At 47.8% G+C, this 20,209-nt stretch overlaps 1 protein-coding gene across 13 annotated transcripts; it reads left to right on the top strand.

The window, feature by feature from the left end:
* Positions 1–21: 21 nt before the first annotated feature.
* LOC100154423 (ATPase PAAT) lies at positions 22–19,263 on the top strand. 13 transcript variants are annotated; one of them, XR_014827100.1, is made up of 10 exons: positions 22–221; positions 922–1,125; positions 2,495–2,567; positions 5,456–5,665; positions 10,367–10,461; positions 11,117–11,369; positions 14,019–14,131; positions 15,294–15,478; positions 16,927–17,227; positions 18,114–19,263. XR_014827100.1 is itself a non-coding variant. In XM_084995797.1 (6 exons), the coding sequence occupies exons 1-6, from the start codon at positions 58–60 to the stop codon at positions 11,349–11,351; spliced, it is 981 nt and encodes a 326-aa protein (XP_084851923.1). In that variant the 5' UTR covers positions 22–57; the 3' UTR covers positions 11,352–12,924. The 13 variants fall into 13 exon arrangements, 3 of the variants coding, with proteins under 3 accessions (XP_084851923.1, XP_020929244.2, XP_084851924.1); XR_014827099.1 differs by having other exon boundaries at positions 11,117–12,880; positions 16,927–17,106; XR_014827098.1 differs by having other exon boundaries at positions 11,117–12,880.
* The last annotated feature ends 946 nt before the right edge of the window (positions 19,264–20,209 follow it).

Here is a 20,209-nt window from a genome sequence, read left to right as displayed (position 1 = left end):
GGAAACTCGGGCACTGGAAGGGAGGTTCCGGGGCTGCTCGGGGCTGGAGGCGGCCGAATGGAGACCGGGGCCGTGGACGCGCCGCTGACCCGCCGCCCGACGTTGGCGGCTTCCTGGGATGCCGCCTGCGGAGCCCTGGCCCAGAGCCTCCGTCTCGCCCGGGCGGGTCTCGGCGCCCGGGACGCCGACTGGGAGCAGCTGCTGGCGCCGCCTGCCACGGGGTGCGCCGCGCGGGCGGGGGCGGGGGCTGTGCTGCGTGACAGCCACGCTCCTGGCTGGGGAGCCGGGAGGGCAGAGGGTCTGGGCCGGGGTCTGGGAGCCGAGCTGGTGACGGGTCTGGGCGGCGCGAGGGCGAGGGGGCAGGGCCGGCGCGGCGGGAGGACGGGGCGGGTGACCAGGCCAGTGGGCGTTTGGCACACATCCCCTGGTGGCGGCCAGGTCCTCTCCTGAGGCCCCTTGTCAGAATCGGAACCGCCTCTCTCTCCCGAAACGCACCGACACCTCCTGGCGACCACGATAGCAAGAAAACAAAACAAAAACCAACTGAGGAACACCTCCGCCAGCTTCGTTTTGAAAATGGCATCCTTCTGTCCATTGTCCCATTCTGTGCCTCCCCCTCCCTCTTCCAAATTGTTGCTTCACTCACGGTGGTGGATGCCCCGTAAATACATTTCCGCCGCTGGACAGGCGGTTACAGAGAGTCGCTTAGAAGGGAGAGATCAAGAGGCAGGGAGAGTGGAGCGCCCTGGCGGCTAAGGCATCATTTCCTTACGCATTCTGCACTGAGCGCTTGTCCCGTGGGCTGCAAATGCACCTGTAAAGGGAACTGGAGACAGTAAGCCCTGTGGCCCACTCCGTGGGTTGAGAGCATTGTTCAGGGAACTTGACGGTAAAAGTCTGCTGTCCTCATTTTGTTTTCAGCCAGGATCTGGTGATTTTGAAAAGGAGCTTGCACCGCCAGGGTGAAAACCCCTGCTTCCTTCACGTGAGATGTGACCCTCGTGGAGGTGAAGAAATGGTTTCTGTTGGCGTCTTAAGTTCAGCACGAAATATGGAAGTGTACTTGGGAGAGGAGTACTGTGGCACCAGCAGGGGCAAGAGTGTTTGTAACGTTCTGGATAACAGGTGTGTGACGTGTGCACGTCCCTGTGTTCTTCGGAAGTGGTGTTTTGACTTTCTGGAGCTTTTGTGATGTGTATTGATTTTGTGACATTGGTGCCAGACACTAGGGAAGAGAAGAGAAAAACACACCGGCAGGCATGGGCGGGATCTTAAAGACAATGTAAATCAGCCTAGTCGTTTTTGTCAAGGTGGAAGTTGAGAGCTAAGGGAAAGAAAGAAATTGGTGGAAGGTCCTGGTTAGTTAGTGGAAGCGTTTTACCCGAATGAAGTTCTGCTAAGTCTTTCTTGCCCCTTTTCCTTAACTCACAAGGTTCTGTTTTCCCCAAATGAATTTCTCTGTTCGTCTGAAACCAGGACCATGTTCCTGTGGGAAGCCCATAACAAATAGTGCCTGAGCCCAAGACGGCCCAGCACAGACACATGTAACCCATTGTACATGTTTTTCTCTGATTTCTTATGAAGAGTTTGTTGTAATCGTCCCTTAATCCAATGCAGAATAGGAATTGTGTTGTTACTGTACATGTTGGGTATAATGGTTGTTACTGACCTTTAAAATGTGCTCTGTGCTACATGATATACATGGGATACCTAATTTAATTTTCTCATGTAGTTAGTAAGGGGCGGGTAGTTTCTTCATATCCAGTGCAATTGAGTGGGAAGCCCCAATTGTTTATGCCTCACCAGGAAGACTGAGTCTCAGGATTTAAATATAGTCCTGGAAACCTTTCTTTTTGAAAGTAACTTTTTTTTTTTTTTTCTTTCTTTCGCTTTTTAGGGCCACACCTGCAGCATATGGAAGTTCCCTGGCTAGGGGTCGAATCGGCACTACACCTGCTGGCCTACAGCACAGAGCCGCAGCAACGTGTGACCTGAGCCTCGACTGGGACCTGCATCACAGCCACAGCAATGCTGGATCCTTCACCCACTGAGCAAGGCCAGGGATCGAACCCTGTCCTCGTGGATTCTAGTTGGGCTCATTACAGCTGACCCAAAACGGGGACTTCCTGAAGGTAACTATTAAGTGAGATTTTTTTCATGTATATATATATGTATACACCCACAGAGGGAAAGAGAGTGTGTTCCCGTTGTGTCTCAGCAGGTTAAGAACCTGACTGGTATCCATAAGGATTCGGCTGCCATCCCTGGCCTCACTCAGTGGCTTAAGGATTCAGCATTGCTGCAATGTGCAGCAAAGGTCATAGGTGCAGCTCACGTCCCTCTTGGCTGCAGCTGTGCAGTTGTCTGGCAGCTGCAGCTCCGCATCAATGCCTAGCCTGGCAACTTCCATATGCCGCAGGTGTGGCCCTAAAAGGAAAGAGAAAAAAGGGAGATAACATATGAAATTTTAAAACAATTTTTTTTTTATTTTTAGTGAACAGGAAAAGATTACTTTGTACAAAACATACCTAAAATTGGAGTCTTCCACACGTGCTTGTAAAATAAAGGTAAGTCATTCCTAAATTTTAACGACTTTGAAAGCCGTAGTTGTTTTTCTGCCCTGTAGCTTAATTTTTTGTTGTTTGGTAGTGTAGTTAATCCAGCTCGGTCCCTGGTTTTAGTTCAGAAATAGTTAACATACGGAGTTCCCATTGTGGCGCAGAGGAAACGGCTCCAACTAGGAAGCATGAGGTTGCAGGTTCGATCCCTGCCCTTGCTCAGTGGATTAAGGATCCAGCGCTGCCGTGAGCTGTGGTGTAGGTCACACACGAGGCTTGGCTCTGATGTGGCTGTGGCTGTGGCATAGGCCAGCAGCTGTAGCTCCGATTAGACCCCTTGCCTGGGAACCTCCATATGCCGCCAGGGTGTGGCCCTAAAAAAGCAAAAAAATTAAAAATTAGAAGTAGTAAACCATGTAAAAATAAATCTTTTTCTAAAAAATTATCACCATTTTTCTTTTAACATGTGAACAGATATTACCTGTAGCAATGTCATGATATGTGCTATTGATACTAGAGTGGTAGTATACTTTTTAGCCCTGAAAATTGCATGAAAAACCTTTTTTTTGGAGTTCCCATTGTGGTGCACTGGAAACAAATCTGACTAGTATCTATGAGGATGCGGCCCGGCCTTGCTCAGTGGGTCCGGGATCCAGCATGGCCGTAAACTGTGGTGCCAGTTGCAGACTTGGCTCGGATCTTGTGTTTCTGTGGCTGTGGTATAGGCTGGCGGCTGTAGATCTGATTTGACCCCTGGCCTGGGAACTTCCATATGCTGCAAGGGCAGCCCTTGAAAAAAAAAAAAAAAAAAAATTATACATTGCGATATAGTTGGTTTACAGCATTACATCGGCTTAATACTTTTTATATAAAACTTCGGTGCTAAAAATCCACGAGCAGTTTTGTCCCATAATATTGAGAAAGATGTAATACACTTATTTCAGCAAAGGGGTCCACGAGGTTCGAAGTATCAAATGATGTCAGCAGATCGAGGGCAAGGGTTCTGAGCTGGAAATCCTAAGCCCTGGCTGTGAGGTGAGCTCTCCTGCCGACTGGCAGCGTCACCTTGGGCAAGTCTCTCCAGCTGTCTGGACCTAGTTCATTAGGAACTGAAGAAAATAAATGCCCGGCTCGATTGTCTTTCTCGCTCATGTTCTGTTCTGATTGTGACTTAGCGAGGAGCACAGAATGATTATCCGTAGATGTGGTTTTAGGCAGGATGTCGTGAGAGCTTCCAAAGTCGTTTAAACGAGGCGATTCTTCCTCCAGCCTGTGTTTGAGTGCCTGTGGATGCCAGACCCTGTACTGGGCATTTATGGAACACACTGGAAGAAGCCCTCCCGTTGCTGATGTTACAGCGGGCCAGACAGATAAGGGGGGGATTCAGTTTGCGCAAGTGGTGCTTCGATCATTGCTGAGACCGGCTGGGGGGGTGGGGGGTACCGGTAGGGGTAATATGGCGGTTGGAATGTGTGTGTGTGCATTTCATGAGGTGTTCACTTCCTCGTTGGGGACAGTCACCTTCTTAGTGCCACACTGTGTTTCTGAGTGGCGGATCTGAGTTCACCTGTCTCTGTGTGATATATGGGTTTGTTGCGTCTCTGAAGGTGACGGGTGTCTGCAACTGTGCTGTGGGGGTACCAGGCAGCGCAGAGAGTGTTTATGTAGGTAACTCCTCAGGTTTGAAGGAAGGCTTCTTCTGAGCTAATAGTACACGAAAGGGAAAAGTAATAGTTACTGGAGTTCCTGTTGTGGCTCAGCGGTAATGAACCCAGCTAGCATCCGTGAGGATGCAGGTTTGATCCCTGGCCTTGCTCAGTGGGTTAAGGATCCAGTGTTGCCCTGAGCTGTGGTGTAGGTGGAAGACGCAGCTCAGATCCTGTGTGGCTGTGGCTGTGGTTGTGGCTGTGGCTGTGGCTGGCAGCTGCACCTCCAATTCAAGCCCTGGCCTGGGAACTTCCATATGCCACAGGTGTGGCCCTAAAAAGGCAATAAATAAGTGAATAAATAAATGAATAGTAATCATTACTTATGCATGTCTTTGAGCCCTTGCTCAGTGATACATACTGCAGATGTTAACACGTGTATAGTCCTTGTAACAATCACGTGAAATCATTGTACTCCTGACTGGAGTTTGGCATTTGCCAGGGCCACCCAGGCGGAGCCATCCTGAACCCAGGTCTGTCTGATTCTCAGTCCTGTTGTCCTTCCACTTGGCGGCTTTGTTTTCCTTCACCACCCAGGAAATGGCTTTGGTTTAAAAGCGTGGACGACAACTAGAATGGAAAAAGTTAAAATCATGAAAATAAACAACTAAATAACTAAAAGCATGGACTGGATGAGGCAGCATAAAGCTTTGGAAAAACTGGAGAACTGCGCTCAAAGTTTGACCTTTCTTTGCTCTTTTGTCGAGTTAGAAAATCACCGTGAACCCGTCTTTTCCGCCTGGAGACCAGTGCCCTCTCTTAGGCCAGCTTTGCATCCCCTTAGCATCCGCTGAGAATTTATCCTGAATTCTAAGATACTGACTTACGCTTGGTGTGTCAGCAAACACTCTGCGCCTGGTCCTGGACAGTCTTCTTTTGTATGAAATAACATTGTAGCAAGTTGATGTTAAGATCCTGGATTGGCCTGGTTTATCCTTAACTCCTGAAACTTCTCAAGTGAAAGAGTATTTACACCGTCTCTTTTAGTTGCGATATCAGTTTTCAAGTTCAGGTGGTTCTTTGAGCCTACTTCTGCCGGAATATTCTAGAGGAGATCGCAAAATGAACTTGAGGTTAATTTTGGATTCTTGAATGCTTCGCTGTTCCTTCAGTACTAACAAGAAGTGACTTTAAAACATGATGGGGTATTTTTATTAGTGTTAATTTTGCTGAACTTTTGTGTTACGATAGCTGCTCTCGTTTGGTGAAAAGCAGTGTGTGTTCATCAGTAGAGTCGTGGTCCACGTGAGGCCCGTTTCCCCGGCGTCTCCGGCAAGCTGTCCTCCTCTGGGGCCAAGGATAGACCTGGAGCGGGTCCAAACCATCATGGAGTCCATGGGCTCCAAGCTGTCACCGGGAGCTCAGCAGCTGATGAGTCTGGTTCGGTTTCAGCAGCAGCAGGTGAGCAGAAATGGATTTCTTTCCAGACACTCTTTACTTTGTGTGTGTGTGTGTGTGTGTGTGTGGTCTTTTTTGGTGTGCACCCATGGCCTATGGAGGTTCCCAGGCTAGGGATCAAATTGGAGCTGTGGCTGCCGGCCTCCGCCACAGCAGCGCCAGACCCTTAACCCACTGAGGAAGGCCGGGGATCAAACCTGTGTCCTCGTGGGTACTAGTCGGGTTCGTTACCCCTGAGCCAGGATGGGAACTCCCTATTTAAATTTTTCTAAATAATGGCTTTTTCTAAGGACGTGTGCTGACTTAAATTTTTTTTTGAAACTTCTAACACTGAATTTAATACTGTCTTTACTAACTTTTCTAAAAATAACATTCTGTAGACTTACCCTCTTGCAACAAGATGTTTCCGTTACAGACGCCACAGTTTTCCATGAACTCACTCAGCTATTCATTTCGCAAGCATTTAACCCTTTTCAGAGAATAAGGTGCTCTTTGGTTGCTGAGAAGGTTCAGAGGTCCTTTAGCCGACGGCCTGTCCTCGAGGATCTGTACTCACACTCGTAGCAGGTGTGCGAGGGCATCTAATGGAGACTGATGAGGAAGCCTAGGAAAGATTTATTATTGGAAGTAGCTCTTTTTTTTTTTTTTTTTTGGTCTTTTTCATATGGAAGTTCTCAGGCTAGGGGTCAAATGGGAGCTGCAGCAACGCCACAGGCACAGCAACGCCAGATCCGAGCCACATCTGTGACCTGCCCCAGAGCTCAGGGCAACACTGGGTCCTTAAGCCTCTGAGCGTGGCCAGGGATTGAGCCCGCAACCTCGTGAGTATTAGTTGGGTTCCTTACAACTGAGCCACACTGGGAACTCTGGAAGTAGCAGTTTATCTAATCCTTCAGAGAGGAAAGGTGGAATTAAGCAAGTAAATTTGGAGGGGGCGTTTGAGGGCTGGGAGATAGTATGGATTAAATCTTCAGTGCTAGGAGAAGGAGAAGGTAGCTAGAAAACGAGTAGAAGTTGACTTCTCCAGAGCGATGTGTACATGTGCCCTTTGGTTTATCCACCAAGTGCTCCTTGGAGGTCTTTAGGGGGATGACAGGGCCACCAGATTTTGAGGGATTAGGTAAGAGATGGGTTGTAGGAACATGGACGTAGCCAGGGTAAAGGGGGCTTCTTTCCAGCATCCTAGAGATGAGGAACCTGCCTGTGTCAGAATCCCTTGGAAGGTGTATAAAGTGCACAACAGTGGCCTTCACCAATGACCTGAAGCCCTGAGGGTCAGGCCCAGGACTCGGCTGCTTTCAACAGGCAACACCAGGTCACCGGGTGAGGGTTATGCCTAGTTTAGTTGGAGAACAAATCTTGGAGGCAGCAGTGTGGGGCGGGCAGGAGGGGGAGGAATCCAGTGGAGACAGAGATGAAGAATTTTAAAGCAGAAGAGATTTTTTTTTTTTTTTTTGGAAGAAATTTTTTGAGTGTGCAAGGTTTTGAAAACATTAGAGAGCCGTAATGAAGTAAAACATTTTGCGGACCGATTTTTACGTTTTAAAAGCTTGCCTTTGGCAGGGGGGATTGACATGGATGATGGTTTGGGGTTTTTTTTCCCCACGTACCTATGGTTGTTTTTGTTCAATTCCCAAATAATGCTTCTTCTTTGCCAGGAATTTCAGCCAAGTCAGAGTGCATCAGGGAAGTGATGAGGGCTGTCCTAACTCTTATCCTGTCCCAAGCCTTCATTTTCTAGTATCCGTCTAGCATGTTCTATTGTACGGACACGTGAATCTAACCAATAGCACACGTGTCGTGACCTTCCCCTGCAACCTGTCATCCTGACGAATGGGCGCGTGCACGCGCAGAGGCACACACACGCTGAATCCCTGTATACAGGGACATTTGGGGAACACCTCGAGGCAGAAGGAAGGTGCTCCTGGGAAATCTTTTTTTAAACATTCTAAAAAAAGTCTTCTCTCTGGGGGGGAGGCCGCGGGTATGGACCCATCCTGACAGCATATGCCTGGTCCTCTAGGATTGCTGGTTGTTGACAACCGGGAGCCAGGACTGTCCCCTTGCCCAGGGTCCCGTAAGCTCTGTAGCTGTCCATTGAGCGTGAAGTAGGGATGCTTCTCGGTGAGAGCTGCCCCCTCTGGGGAGGGGGTGGAACCACACCCTGGGTGGAACCTTGGCCTATTACCTTGGGCAGGGCCTGTCCTGAAGGGGAAAGGAAGGAGCAGGGAGCAGCTTCCCAGCCTCGCCCTGCTTCACCTGCGCTTGTGGGTCCTTGAGTTCTGGAAAGTTTGATTCAAGTGATTTCTTATTTCCTTGTATTTGAAGTTCCAGTGTGCTGACTTTGATTTGGTTCTGCTTCAGTGATTTAGAATAATTGAATAGGAATTCTCTCTCAAAGAGCCAAGCATACAGTTGTTACCTGAGTGAAAGCCGTGCCCCATTTTCTCAAGAAACTATATTCAGTTATTCAAGATTTTCATTGTTGACCTTTTCTCATCTTCAGAATAAAAAGAACTTTTGTTCTTGCTTTCTCAAGGCGATACTTGATGGGGTTTTTTGTTTGTTTGTTTTTTTGTTTTGTTTGTTTGGTTTTTTAGGGCCACAGCAACACAGGATCTGAGCCACGTCCTTCTGCGACCCACACCACAGCTCATGGCAATGCCAGATCCTTAACCCACTGAGCAAGGCCAGGGATCGAACCTGCGTCCTCATAGATGCTAGTCAGATTCGTTTCCGCTGAGCCATGATGGGAACTCCTTGTTTGATTTTTTTGATGATTAAAACAGTTGGAGTTCCCGTCGTGGCGCAGTGGTTAACGAATCTGACTGGGAACCATGTGATTGCGGGTTCGATCCCTGGCCTTGCTCAGTGGGTAAAGATCTGGCGTTGCCGTGAGCTGTGGTGTAGGTTGCAGTCGTGGCTCGGATCTGGCGTTGCTGTGGCTCTGGTGTAGGACGGCAGCTACAGCTCCAATTGGATCCCTAGCCTGGGAACTTCCATATGCCGTGGGAGCGGCTCAAGAAAAGGCAAAAAAGATGAAAAAAAAGAAAAAAAGAAAAGTTAAAGAAATCCTGCAAGATGTTCAGACGTAAATACTTCATTTTATGGAACTATGAGAGCATATATGCAAAATTATATTTGTTTTGTTCACTGTATTATGTCCAGTGGCCGAAATAGTTTCTAACACGGAGTAGCCTTATGGTAAATATTTGATGGATGCTGAGTTTTGTGCTGGCTTAATCCAGCAGTCATTTTTTATTATAACATTCAGAAAATATATGGACTGAGCGTCTTCAGCTGATCTTGTGTAGTACTTTTCTCCGTCTCTCAGTAGATACGGAGCAGCAGTAAGTAGAGTATCCTTGGATAAGAATCTCTAGCCAGGAGTTCCTGTTGTGGCCCAGCAGATTAAGAACCTGACACAGTCTGAGAATGCAGGTTCAATCCCTGGCCTTGCTCAGTGGGTTAAGGATCTGGCGTTGCCGTGGCTGTGGCATAGGTTTCATCTGCAGCTCCCGTTTGACCTCTAGTCCAGGAACTTCCATATGTGGCAGGTATGCCCAGAAAAAAGGAAAAAAAAAATCTCCAGTAGAATTCTGTATTTAGAATTTAGGATGGAGCCACATAACTTACCGGTTAGCTAGGCTACAGATAGTTTTGCTTTTCTTTTATGAAAACATTAAAGGGCATAGCCAGAACATGGCCTGTGTAGGAGGCAGGGTAACCTCTTCTGAAAGGTGAGCCCGAGTCTCCTCAGGAACAGTGGAGCACAGCCGGGCCAGTGGAGGCCCCCAAACCCAGTCCTTACCCGACAAGTTATTAAAGCCGCAAATGCATGTATGAGTGTAACTGTCTGGTCCCTCTTCCGGTGTAAACAACCGGTGTGTCCTTAGGTTGGCTTATGATACGTGACAGTGGGTGGACGGCTGTTACTTCTGTGACAGTCGCCAACGATTATGGTCAAATCGAGAGGACTGCCATTTGATTACTAAACCTTAAGGAGGCCTTTTAGTAGAAACATTAAAATTTTCCGGAGTACGCCAGGATTTGCTTGACTGTTTTCCTGAGCAGAACTACCGTGAAGTGGTTCGAGTCCTGGCTCGGGACTTAGGTGACCTGGGTTCGTGCCCTGGTTCTCCCACGGACTCGTTGTCTCACCTCGGCCAAGCTGACTTTGGGCTTTGTCCCCTCGGCTCGGTACTGGGGTCGTACCTCTCGCCGACCTCGGGCAAGGACGTTAAGGATGGAGTGAAAGGAGACAGGTGGCCTGACTCCAGGGGCCTCCGCGGGGGGCTGTCGCTCTCACCCGTGTGACCCGCCTTGCCCTCTTGCCTTGCTCAGATGTGCATTCCCATCGGCGAGCCGCCCCAGTCGCCTCGGGGAAGCGCTGGCTCCACGCCCGGGGTGGGAGCACGAGCATCCTCCAGTTCGGGAGCCTCGGCCAAGTCGACCTCCACACCTTTTCCCTTCCGAACCGGCCTGACGTCTGGAAACCGGACCGAAGACGTGCAGGCTCACCCGGCCCAGAGGACGCAGCCAGCGGCCGGGGGCCCTGTTACCCGCCTCCAGGAGTGTCCCATGGGGCCACAGAACCAGTCTCTTCTTGAGAATGAGCTTAAGGCTGCAGTCTCTTCTTTCTCCCCGAAGAGAGCGGGTGACAGCGCCCCCGTAGCTAACTCGGAGCTGCCACCTTTCCTCCAGAACCTGTGTCGTCAAGTGAGCCATCTCCGCCTGGGACCTCTCAGCAAGTGGCAGGAGAGCATCACCCGGCCCGGCGAAGGCCCTGCTGGGCTTCCGTGAGTGTTTGAGACCAGTGTGGTTTCGACCGGGGAGGGGGGAGAGGAGGGGGGGGAGGCCGTTGTTTCCACGGCTCCTGCCTGACGGTGTGTCCCGAGGGAACTGGGGGGGCTTGTACATCTTCGCTTAACACGGTTGAGGAAGGAGAGACTCTGCCGAGTAGAGCGGCTGCTCTGAAAGAAGGGCACGGCACCGGGGGTGGCGAGCACCGCGCAGGCGTTTGATGGAAGGGGTCCGAGCATCAGAAGAGGGGGGCGTAGGGGGTTCTCTGCGTGAATGGGCAGGAGCTGCAGTGACCGCGAGATGGGCATTTTTTGTCCAGTTGTATGAAGTGCGTCCTTCATACAACTGGACCAGCGTTGCCACAAGCTGCGACGTAGGTCGAGGACACGGCTGGGATCTGGCATTGCTGTGACTGTGGCATGGGCCAGCAGCTGCAGCTCTGACCTGACCCCTAGCCCGGGAACTTGCATATGCCACAGGTGTGGCCCTAAGAACAAAGAACCTGGAGCTCCCTTGTCAGGAAACAGAAGATGCTTGTGAAGACAAATTCCAGCAATTTAAGTTGGCTGTTTTATTATACTATAGTTTGGTTGTTTTTGTTATAATATTAGGAGAAATTGTGATCTTGTTATTTTTTTAATTTCCTTTTAGAATGGACGAACAATCCATTTGTTCCTCCTTGGAAAAGATGCTTTCTAAAAACATGGAACTGATGGAGAAGAAACTCACGGACTACATCGATCAGCGAATTTATAAGCTCCAGGAGCACCTAGATAATAAGATTGCTTTGTTGGTGGACTTGCTGCAAAATCCCAACTCCCCACCCTCTGGGATGCCTCTAAGACATTATGACTCTGGAGAAAGACTTTCAAATGGAGAAAGATAAGCACTCAACACATACAGAGTACTACAGATATTTATTAAGTATTTATTACAAAGCCAAAACATCAAAGCAGCTATTTAACGTCATTTGAGGGTCACTGTTGACTTATATAAAGTGACCTCAGTGTTCACTTTAACTGTACCATTATTATAAATCCAGTACTGTGTACTAAGCGTTAACGTGATAAGATCCTGAGGTATTTTTGTTTGCCATTTCTTTCACGTTTATAAGAAATTCGCATATACTTTTGAATTGCTTACGTGTTCCATTTGTTTGTTTGTTTGTTTGTTTTTGGCTACACCTGTGGCACATAGAAGTTCCCAGGCCCTGCACTGAATCCCAGCCACAGCTGCGACTTGGTCCACAGCTGCTGCAACATCAGGTTCTTTAACCCACTGTGCCAGGCCTGGGATGGAGACCACACCTCTGTAGCTGCCTGAGCTGCCGCAGTCAGATCTTAACTCACTGCACCATAGTGGGAACTCCAAGAGTTCATACTTGCTAAGGATCTCTAATGCAGTTCATTAGTTTGTAATGTATATGTTTGATTAGAGTACTCTTTTTTTTTTTTTTGTCTTTTGCCATTTCTTTGGTGCTCCCGCAGCATATGGGGGTTCCCAGGCTAGAGGGTGAATCAGAGCTGTAGCCACCAGCCTACGCCGGAGCCATAGCAACTTGGGATCCGAGCTGCGTCTGCAACCTACACCACAGCTCCTGGCCACGCCAGATCCTTAACCCACTGAGCAAGGCCAGGGATCGAACCTGCAACCTCATGGTTCCTAGTTGGATTCGTTAACCACTGAGCCACGACAGGAACTCCTCGAGTACTCTTAATTTTTACAAAGACCTTATGTTTTAGGGGTATTAAAAATGCATAGTGGACTTGATTAATATTTTTTGTTTTTCTAATTTATTATTCTTAGAAAGCTGGATACTTAAGACTTGTAGCCTTGGAATCCCCTGGTGGCTCAGTGGGTTAAGGATCCAGCATCGTCACTGCTGTGGCTCAGATTGCTGCTGTGGCATGGGTTCAATCCCTTGCCTGGGAACTTCTGCCTGTGGGGGTTGGGGGAATGCAGCCAACAACAAAACAAACGCTTTGCAACCTTTAATTCCAGATCACCATATTACCCTTTTCATTGTTTATTTCAAAAAAGAACAGTTAGATGTGATGTTTGGCATGTGTAAAATTGGTTTACATTGGGGTCATTAATCTTATGTTCTGTCACATTGTAGCTGTGGGTAGAAAAGTGAAAATTAGAACTGACCTATTTGTTAGGACCGTTACATTAGAGTTAATGACTGATGTACAAGGAGAGATGTGATCTTGTTTTATTTTAGTCCAGAAGGTAGACTTTTTCCATACAGCTCCTTTTTCAATACAGCTTCCTCTTTGCAGAGCGCTTTTCTGTTTAAAGTGTGAAATGCTGAAGTTCTGCATTGAAGGTGAAAGCACATGAATCAAGGAGATGGCAGTGCTCTCTGGCAGACTTCATTTGCAGAAATTATACCTGTTATATATGTGTCATAAGGTGATATATTTTCATCTAAAGAATAAATGCATCCACTGTGGAAACTACTTGTCTTAAATAAAAATACTTTCTTCTCATCTAATACTTGTTTAAGATGAAAAAGGATGGTAGTTCCCCTCATTGCTCAGAAGTTAACAAACCCGACTAGGATCCACGAGAATGTAGGTTCGATCCCTGGCCTTGCTCAGTGGGTTAAGGATCCATTGTTGCTGTGAGCTATGGTGTAGGTTACAGACACCCTGGGAACCTCCATATGCCGCAGCTGCAGCCCTTAAAATGAAAAGATGGAAAAGGATGGCTTCGACGCATTTAATGTTTTGATGAACTTAGTTCTTTACATGTTTGTTCATTTATGAATCACTCTGACTTTAGAGACATGAGGACCTATATATTACTTTACACAGTCTTTCCCTAAATTATTAATAACATGTAGTAATTAGGTTGCATTTCCTTCAGCACTCAGGAGAAATGTGTTTCACCTAATGTTTTCCTTTTTTTTTGTCTTTTCTAGGGCTGCACCCATGGCATATGGAGGTTCCCAGGCTAGGGGTTGAATCAGAGCTGTAGCCGCTGGCCTACGCCACAGCCACAGCAATAGTAACGTGGGATCCGAGCTGCATCTGCAACCCACACCACTGCTTACGGCAACGCAGGATCCTTAACCCACTGAGCGAGGCCAGGGATAGAACCCACAACCTCATGGTTCCTAGTCGGGTTTGTTAACCACTGAGCCACAGTAGGAACTCCTCATCTCATGTTTTCATCGGTAGTTTATACAGCTTCTGGTCATTGTGATCTGTCTGTTCTTTGATTCACAAATGCTTTAATATATTTGTAACAAGTACACATACCATGTTTTATAAAGTAATGAAATGCAATATGCATAATTAGAGTTCTAGAAATAATTCAGGTGAGTTTTAATTCCTGATCTTTCATTTCTTAATTTTTCCATGTTAATAGAGACCTAAATTATATTTTGTACATACTGAAATTCATAGATATTTTCTTATATTTATAAATTGCTATGCATATATATAATTGCTTTATTATTTGCTCAAACAGGACCATGGTATGTATGAAATCTCTATTAAATCTCTTTTTTTGGTCATTTTTCTCCACTTGTATGTGGCACACCCAGTCAAGTCTGGGAAATGAGGGCTGGCAAGTGCACCTCCAGAGATGTCAGCGTGATCACTGTCGTTTGAGGCGTCTGCAAGGGATGTGTGATGGTGTGATGAGAATGAAATCAAGGTACAGGTCACGTATTTTAGTTTCCCCATTGCCTCCCCTTTGAGTGTTCATTCATCTCCCCTTGCCATGGGTGGCATGCTGAGGTTTGCGTCTCTTTCGGTGAATGGTTAGGGTTCCAGTGACAATTTAATGTTCAGAGGCTTTGCAGTACTATTTTGGTTTTGTGTTTGTTTTTTCCGGGGGTTGGCTGGATCTGTGGCATGGAGAAATGCCTGGGCCAGGGATCAAACCCACACCACAGCAGTAAGCAGAGCCACGGCAGTGATGCCAGATCCTTAACCTTTTGAGCCACCAGGGAAATCCTTCAGTGCTAATTTTTTTTTTTTTTTTCTTTTTAGGGCTGCACCCATAGCATATGGAAGTTCCCAGAATAGGGGTTGAATTGGAGCTGCAGCTGCTGGCCTACACCACAGCCACAACAGTGCAGGATCTGAGCCACATCTGTGACCTATGCCATAGCTGGCAGCAACACTGGATCCTTAACCCACTGAGTGATACCAGGAATCGAACCTGCATCCTCACTGATACTGGTGGTGTTTAACCCACTGAGCCACAACGGGAACTCCTGCAGTGCTATGTGATCTACTTAGGGTTTTTTTGATGCCAGTGGTGTCCTAAGCCCCCAACAGTACTACCTAAAGGAGCCCGAGAGCCCCAGGCTGGAGCCACTTGGTGCCTCTGGGTGGGAGAAGGGAATCCCCCTGCTCCTGGAGACAAAGTTGCTTGTGACATTGGGATCCCCTTTGGGCTGCCAATAGGCCACCCCCCTGCCTCTCGGTGGAGGAGTTGTCTCAGGACCAGTGAGGGAGCAGTGCACTTCCCCTGGCTGCTTACTGTCAGGGACCCCCACGGTAAGGGGCTCTGTACTGTCGGTGTCTGCCTTGCCAGTGGGTGTCGGTGCCTTGTCGGTGGTGCTGGGCCAGGCTGGGCTTGGCAGCAGGACTGCACTACATCCAGGGGAGATGAACCCACCAGAGCCACCCTCTTCTCGCTACCTTCAGAGTTGGCCAGCAGCGGGCATGGGCTACTTTCTTCTGTCCTAATGCTGTACTGCTCATCCGGGCCCCGAGACCTACTAACCAATATGCTTTCCTCTTTCCAGCTTTCAGAATTCGCCTTTGTTTGACCTTTGTTTTTGTTTTGTTTTTTTGTTTTTTCCCAGGTATTACAGTTATTCTTTGCAGGGAGGAGCAGGGAGGGAAAAAAAAGCCATCTTGTCCGCACCTGGAGTCTCCTCATTTACTGTTACTGTATTGGCTGGGTATGAGTACCTCAAGCCCTACACACCCGACTGAGAACTTCCGTTTCTGTAACCCTTTTTACTGGAAAATAGGAAAATCTTCCCAGGTGAGCATATGCTTGAATCCTAGCAAATGCCTCCATGTTATTTCATGGTGTAGCTAGCATAAAGTCTAACCAGTCTTTTGGAATTGAACTCATAAGTGTATTTTTAACCCTTTCACATTTCTTTTTCAACTTTTTTTTTGGCGGGGGAGTACTCCCATGGGATGTGGAAGTTCCCAGGCCAGGGATAAAACCCCGTACCCCAGCTGTGACAGTGCTAGGTCCTTTAACTACTAGGCCACCAGGAAACTCCTTAAATTGAAATTTTAAACCTGCTTTTGATTACCAAATTCAGAAGATTAATGTGAGAGAAATAAGACCTTAGTATTAAGTGGTTCAAAATAGTATTTCTGTTTCATGGGTGCTAAAATATACCTGCACATGGAACAGAATTCAGAACTCCGTGAAAGAGCTGGTGTCCAGAGGGTTGATGTCACACAGCACAGGTAGAGCAGTTGGAGCTGGACAGTGGCTGTGCTTCTAATGTGAGCTCTCCAGCTTTGGATCTTAATTCCTCCTAACAGGGATGGTTCGATCCCTCTTTCTCAGGTTACAGGTTTGATACAATATCCTGCTCCCTAAAGTAAAAAGTTTTTTTCCAGCTAGCCTTCATCTGGATGTGGATGGTTTAGCTAGAGTAAGTATGCTTAGCGGTCGAATTGTTTCTGCTTCCTTCCTGTCTCCCCATCCCCCGTTGTGCTGTGTTAGACTAAGCAAATCCCTTATTCCAGACAGATTGGATTTCCTGGGAGGATGTAGGAGGAAACCATGGCAGAAAGGCCTCTGGTCTCCCAGGGAGGAAGAATGAAGGGCAAAGGCTTCTAGAATCCTTTTAAAACATGAGATGGCATGACAGTTGTCAGTGAGAGAATTAAGGTTTTTTTCCTTAAAACTTTGTCACTTACAAAATGGGTTTGTGTTCTGAGTGTTACAGAGCATGATATTTTGAAAAAAGTCTTTCCCTGGGAGTTCCCATTGTGGCTCAGTGGTAATGAACCCAACTGGTATCCATGAGATTGCAGGTTCAATCCCTGGCCTTGCTCAGTGGGTTAAGGATCCAGCATTGCTGTGAGCTGTGGTGTAGGTCGCAGATGCAGCTCAGATGTGGCATTGCTGTGGCTGTGGCGCAGGTCGGCAGCTGCAGCTCCGATTCAACCCCTAGACTGGGAACCTCCATATGCTGCAGGTGTGGCCCTAAAAAGACAAAGAAGAAGAAAAAAGTCTTTCTCTTAGTCACTCCCATAAACTGATAATTTTAAATTTGCTGAACCGCAAGGAGTCTGTCATGCCCATCAGTAAATACATGTCATGAGGCCCAGGTGTTTAGGGATAAAACCATTTGCTCAAGTGCAGGACTGTGTGTGGCCGTCAGCTGCACATTACTGCTTGTGAAAAGGAAAAGATTCTTAACTTTTCTACTGATTTCCTTTTCTTTGGACTTTGTGTTTCAGTCCCTTTTCATCCCCGAACCAGCCCTTTACCCAGCCTGGACCAGCTTGTTGTCTAGGCTTCCCTGGGAAGATCTGTGCTTTGGCTTGATTCTCCCTCTACTGCAGGAAGAGACTGAGCTTGCCCAGGGGCCGGCTTGGGGGGAAGCCGCCCTCACCGCTTGCCTGCGCTTCTCTGCCCAGGTGTGTGTGAGATGTTTGACCTCGAGATTATGATTGCCATTGGTGGCAGCTTGCTGATGACCGCATTTGTGCTGATGGCTGTTGTCGTCTGTCTTTACTACAAAATGGCCAGCACATCAAAGTGAGTGATGTGGCTGCGAGCGGCCAACACCCCCTCCAGTGGGATCCCCCCGAGGCTCTGCTTGAGCAGGGTCACTCCTTGCCCTGCGGCCACGCCCTGGGGAGTCAGGAACAGCGGGAGGCTGGAGAAGACAAAGGCAGGGAGTGTAGAATCTTGGCTTCCACCCCTTCTGGTTTGGGGCTGTGAGCTCATAAGGAGGAAGTTCTCGGCCTGGTGGCTCTGCAGCTTTGCTGTCACTTGACCTCTGGGGTCTCCCCTCAGCTGGCTGGTGCCACAGCTCTGCAGACTGAAGACTGTGAGTGAGCCTCTGCCTCTGTTCTCCCAGTCAGTCTCCTCCCGCCTGAGTTGGGGAGCTCTCGGGGGGTCCCCTCATTCATGGCCGTGGGGACGGGGAGGAGGGCCCGGAGAGCTCTGGGGAAGCTGAGCTGTGTGGGATCCTGGGGGAGCTGACAAGGGGTGTAGATCAGACAAGAGAGCCTTAAATTTGGGGGGAAGGAACGTCAAGTATGGGAGACATTGGCCGTCAGAGGCAGTGGTGTTCCCGTTGTAGGGAAGTTCAGCCTGCAAGCTGGAAGGTAAATCCCAGAACGCGGGGACAGCGACTTTGGCCCATCCTGGGTCGGCTCTGCACCTGGCAGATTGCAGCAACCATGGGGGACCCCTACTTCTCTCCCCCTAATTTGCTGTGACTGGATCTTACATTTGTGGCAATCCTAGGAGAGGAAGGGGCTGGGCAGGAAGGTGGGACAGGGCAGAGCACTTGAATCTTGGGCTGGTGTCCTGTGTTTGACTGGCTCTGGCCCTAAACTTCCCAGAGACCCCTGACAATGGTAACAGACGACTGAGATAGAAATTCTAATCCCATGTTTTGTGTATGTTTTTCAAGTGTGGCAAAGGCGCCCATGGCTAGGGCCAAAACCAGTGGTAATCGAGACAAGGTCACCGAGGCTACCTCGTCCACCCCTGAGTCTTATCCCAGCCTCCAGTGCTGCGAAGAATGTGGCTTGTCTGCCGACTTTGATCCTCCACTGTGCTTCTGTGACATGAACAAGGGAACCCTGAATACAAAGTGATTAGTAGAAGGTAGTTGTAAACACTGACTGCTACGTACAACCAGCTGCAGAAATAAGGACTCTGTCATGAATATTTCCTCCTCATCTGTTATGAATACGCTGTGTTTGTGTTTACATATATTAAGCAAATATCTTTGTTTTCTTCCCTCTCTTTTCCCCGTATCATATCATGTAACATAAGAGATACTAACTTTATATCAGCATTTAGTATTTAATTTTACATCTTAGTGATTGAGTTATGGGAAATCAGGAAAATAGTAAACATCACTCAAGAACTTACCTCCTTGGCTGAAGAAGGAACTACTGGAGTTCCCGTCGTGGCTCAGTGGTTAACAGATCTGACTAGGAACCATGAGGTTGCAGGTTTGATCCCTGTCCTTGCTCAGTGGGTTAAGCATTTGGCGTTGCCGTGAGCTGTGGTGTGGGTCACAGACATGGCTCGAATCCCAAGTTGCTGTGGCTCTGGTGTAGGCTGGCAGCTACAGCTCCAATTAGACCCCTAGCCTGGGAACCTCCATATGCTGCAGGTGTTGCCCTAAAAAGCACACGCACACACACACACATTCAGGTTTCATTAGCAGCACCAGCAGAGGGCATGGAGACACAGCAGAAGGAAGAGTTGAGAGACAATACGGTCCTACTGTATAGCACAGGGATATAGCTAATATGAGATAGATCGTGATGGAAAATATATTAAAAATATTATTTTGATAGGGTTGTTCTGAAGATTCAATAGAATGTCCTAGAGGAAAGATCTTAATTTAGAGACAAATAAGGTAAAAATAGAAGCTTCTGAGAGGATTAGCTTCTCACAATACAGTGCTTACCAGTAAGATGAAGTTGCAATAATTTTCAGAGCAGTCCTTTTCTCAGACTTCTAAAAAATACTTTCTTGAAAATAAGAATTCTCCTAATGGTCTGCATGACATTAAAGTCTTGGTCACTTCAGTGTTTTGAATCTCATCACAGAGTGGTATATATACATCATCACAAAATCCTAGTGAATGTGAACAGTCAGTAGAGCTGCACTTTGATATAAAAGATTCGGGAAGGTCCAAAGCTTAAGAAGACGTTTTATTCAAGCCTTGTAACAGTTTTTCTCTTCCATGTTAAGTTGAGCAAGTCAGTTGGCTATTCTTATCACAAGATTGTGTGCTTATAACAAAATCTCAAAATAGCAGTGACTGGAACAAGTACGAATTTGATTTTTCTCATCTTCAAGATGCCCAGCAGCAGGCAGTCAGGCCGGCTGTCTTTCCTGTGTCGGGGCCGTGATGCTCTGGTGTGGCTTCTTTTCCCAAAGTCGTATCCTGGTCCAAGAAGACTGCTGGGTCCCTAACCTTCATGTCCAAATTCTGGACAACAGGAAGGAGGCTGGAAGGAGCTGTGCAGCCCACCTCTGTTTGAAGTCCTGGGCTAGACAGGACTGAATCTCATGGTCTTCAGGAAAAGCTCAGAAATAGCGTTAGTTCCAGGCGTGAATTGCATGGTAAACATCGGTGTTGTAACAGATGTCGCCTGTCAGGAGCCCTCTCCACCTCAAACATGACGTGATTATTTCTGACTCTTCTAAAAATGCGTATAAAACACGTTTTGATTCTGTTAATTCACATCTCTGCAGTAGTGCATTAACATTTAATGTGGCTCTTGTCCTGAGTGTCATGTTTTTAACCCATTAGTGAGCTCTTACATCTCAGACATGAGTGAAAGCATGTGCCACTTACTTAGAACAGTGCCTGAGTTGTGTTCATAAATGTTAGCCTGGCTCTAAGCACCGCAGAGGGCAGCAAGATTCAACCCTGACTGCTCTAGGTCCTTCCACTGAGCCTCTAGAACCCCCTTCTATGCACCGCCTCATCTGTAGCCACAATCTGTACTTCTTGTGATAATAGAACCCTTGTTTTGAGCA

This window comes from Sus scrofa, chromosome 14, assembly GCF_054392235.1.
Source record: "Sus scrofa isolate SSC_HxYL_T2T_F1_AM1 chromosome 14, Sscrofa_HxYL_maternal_Yorkshire_Landrace_v2.0, whole genome shotgun sequence".
NCBI lineage: Eukaryota > Metazoa > Chordata > Mammalia > Artiodactyla > Suidae > Sus > Sus scrofa.
The sequence above is the reverse complement of the archived record's forward strand: the minus strand, read 5'-3'. Positions and strand labels throughout refer to the sequence as shown.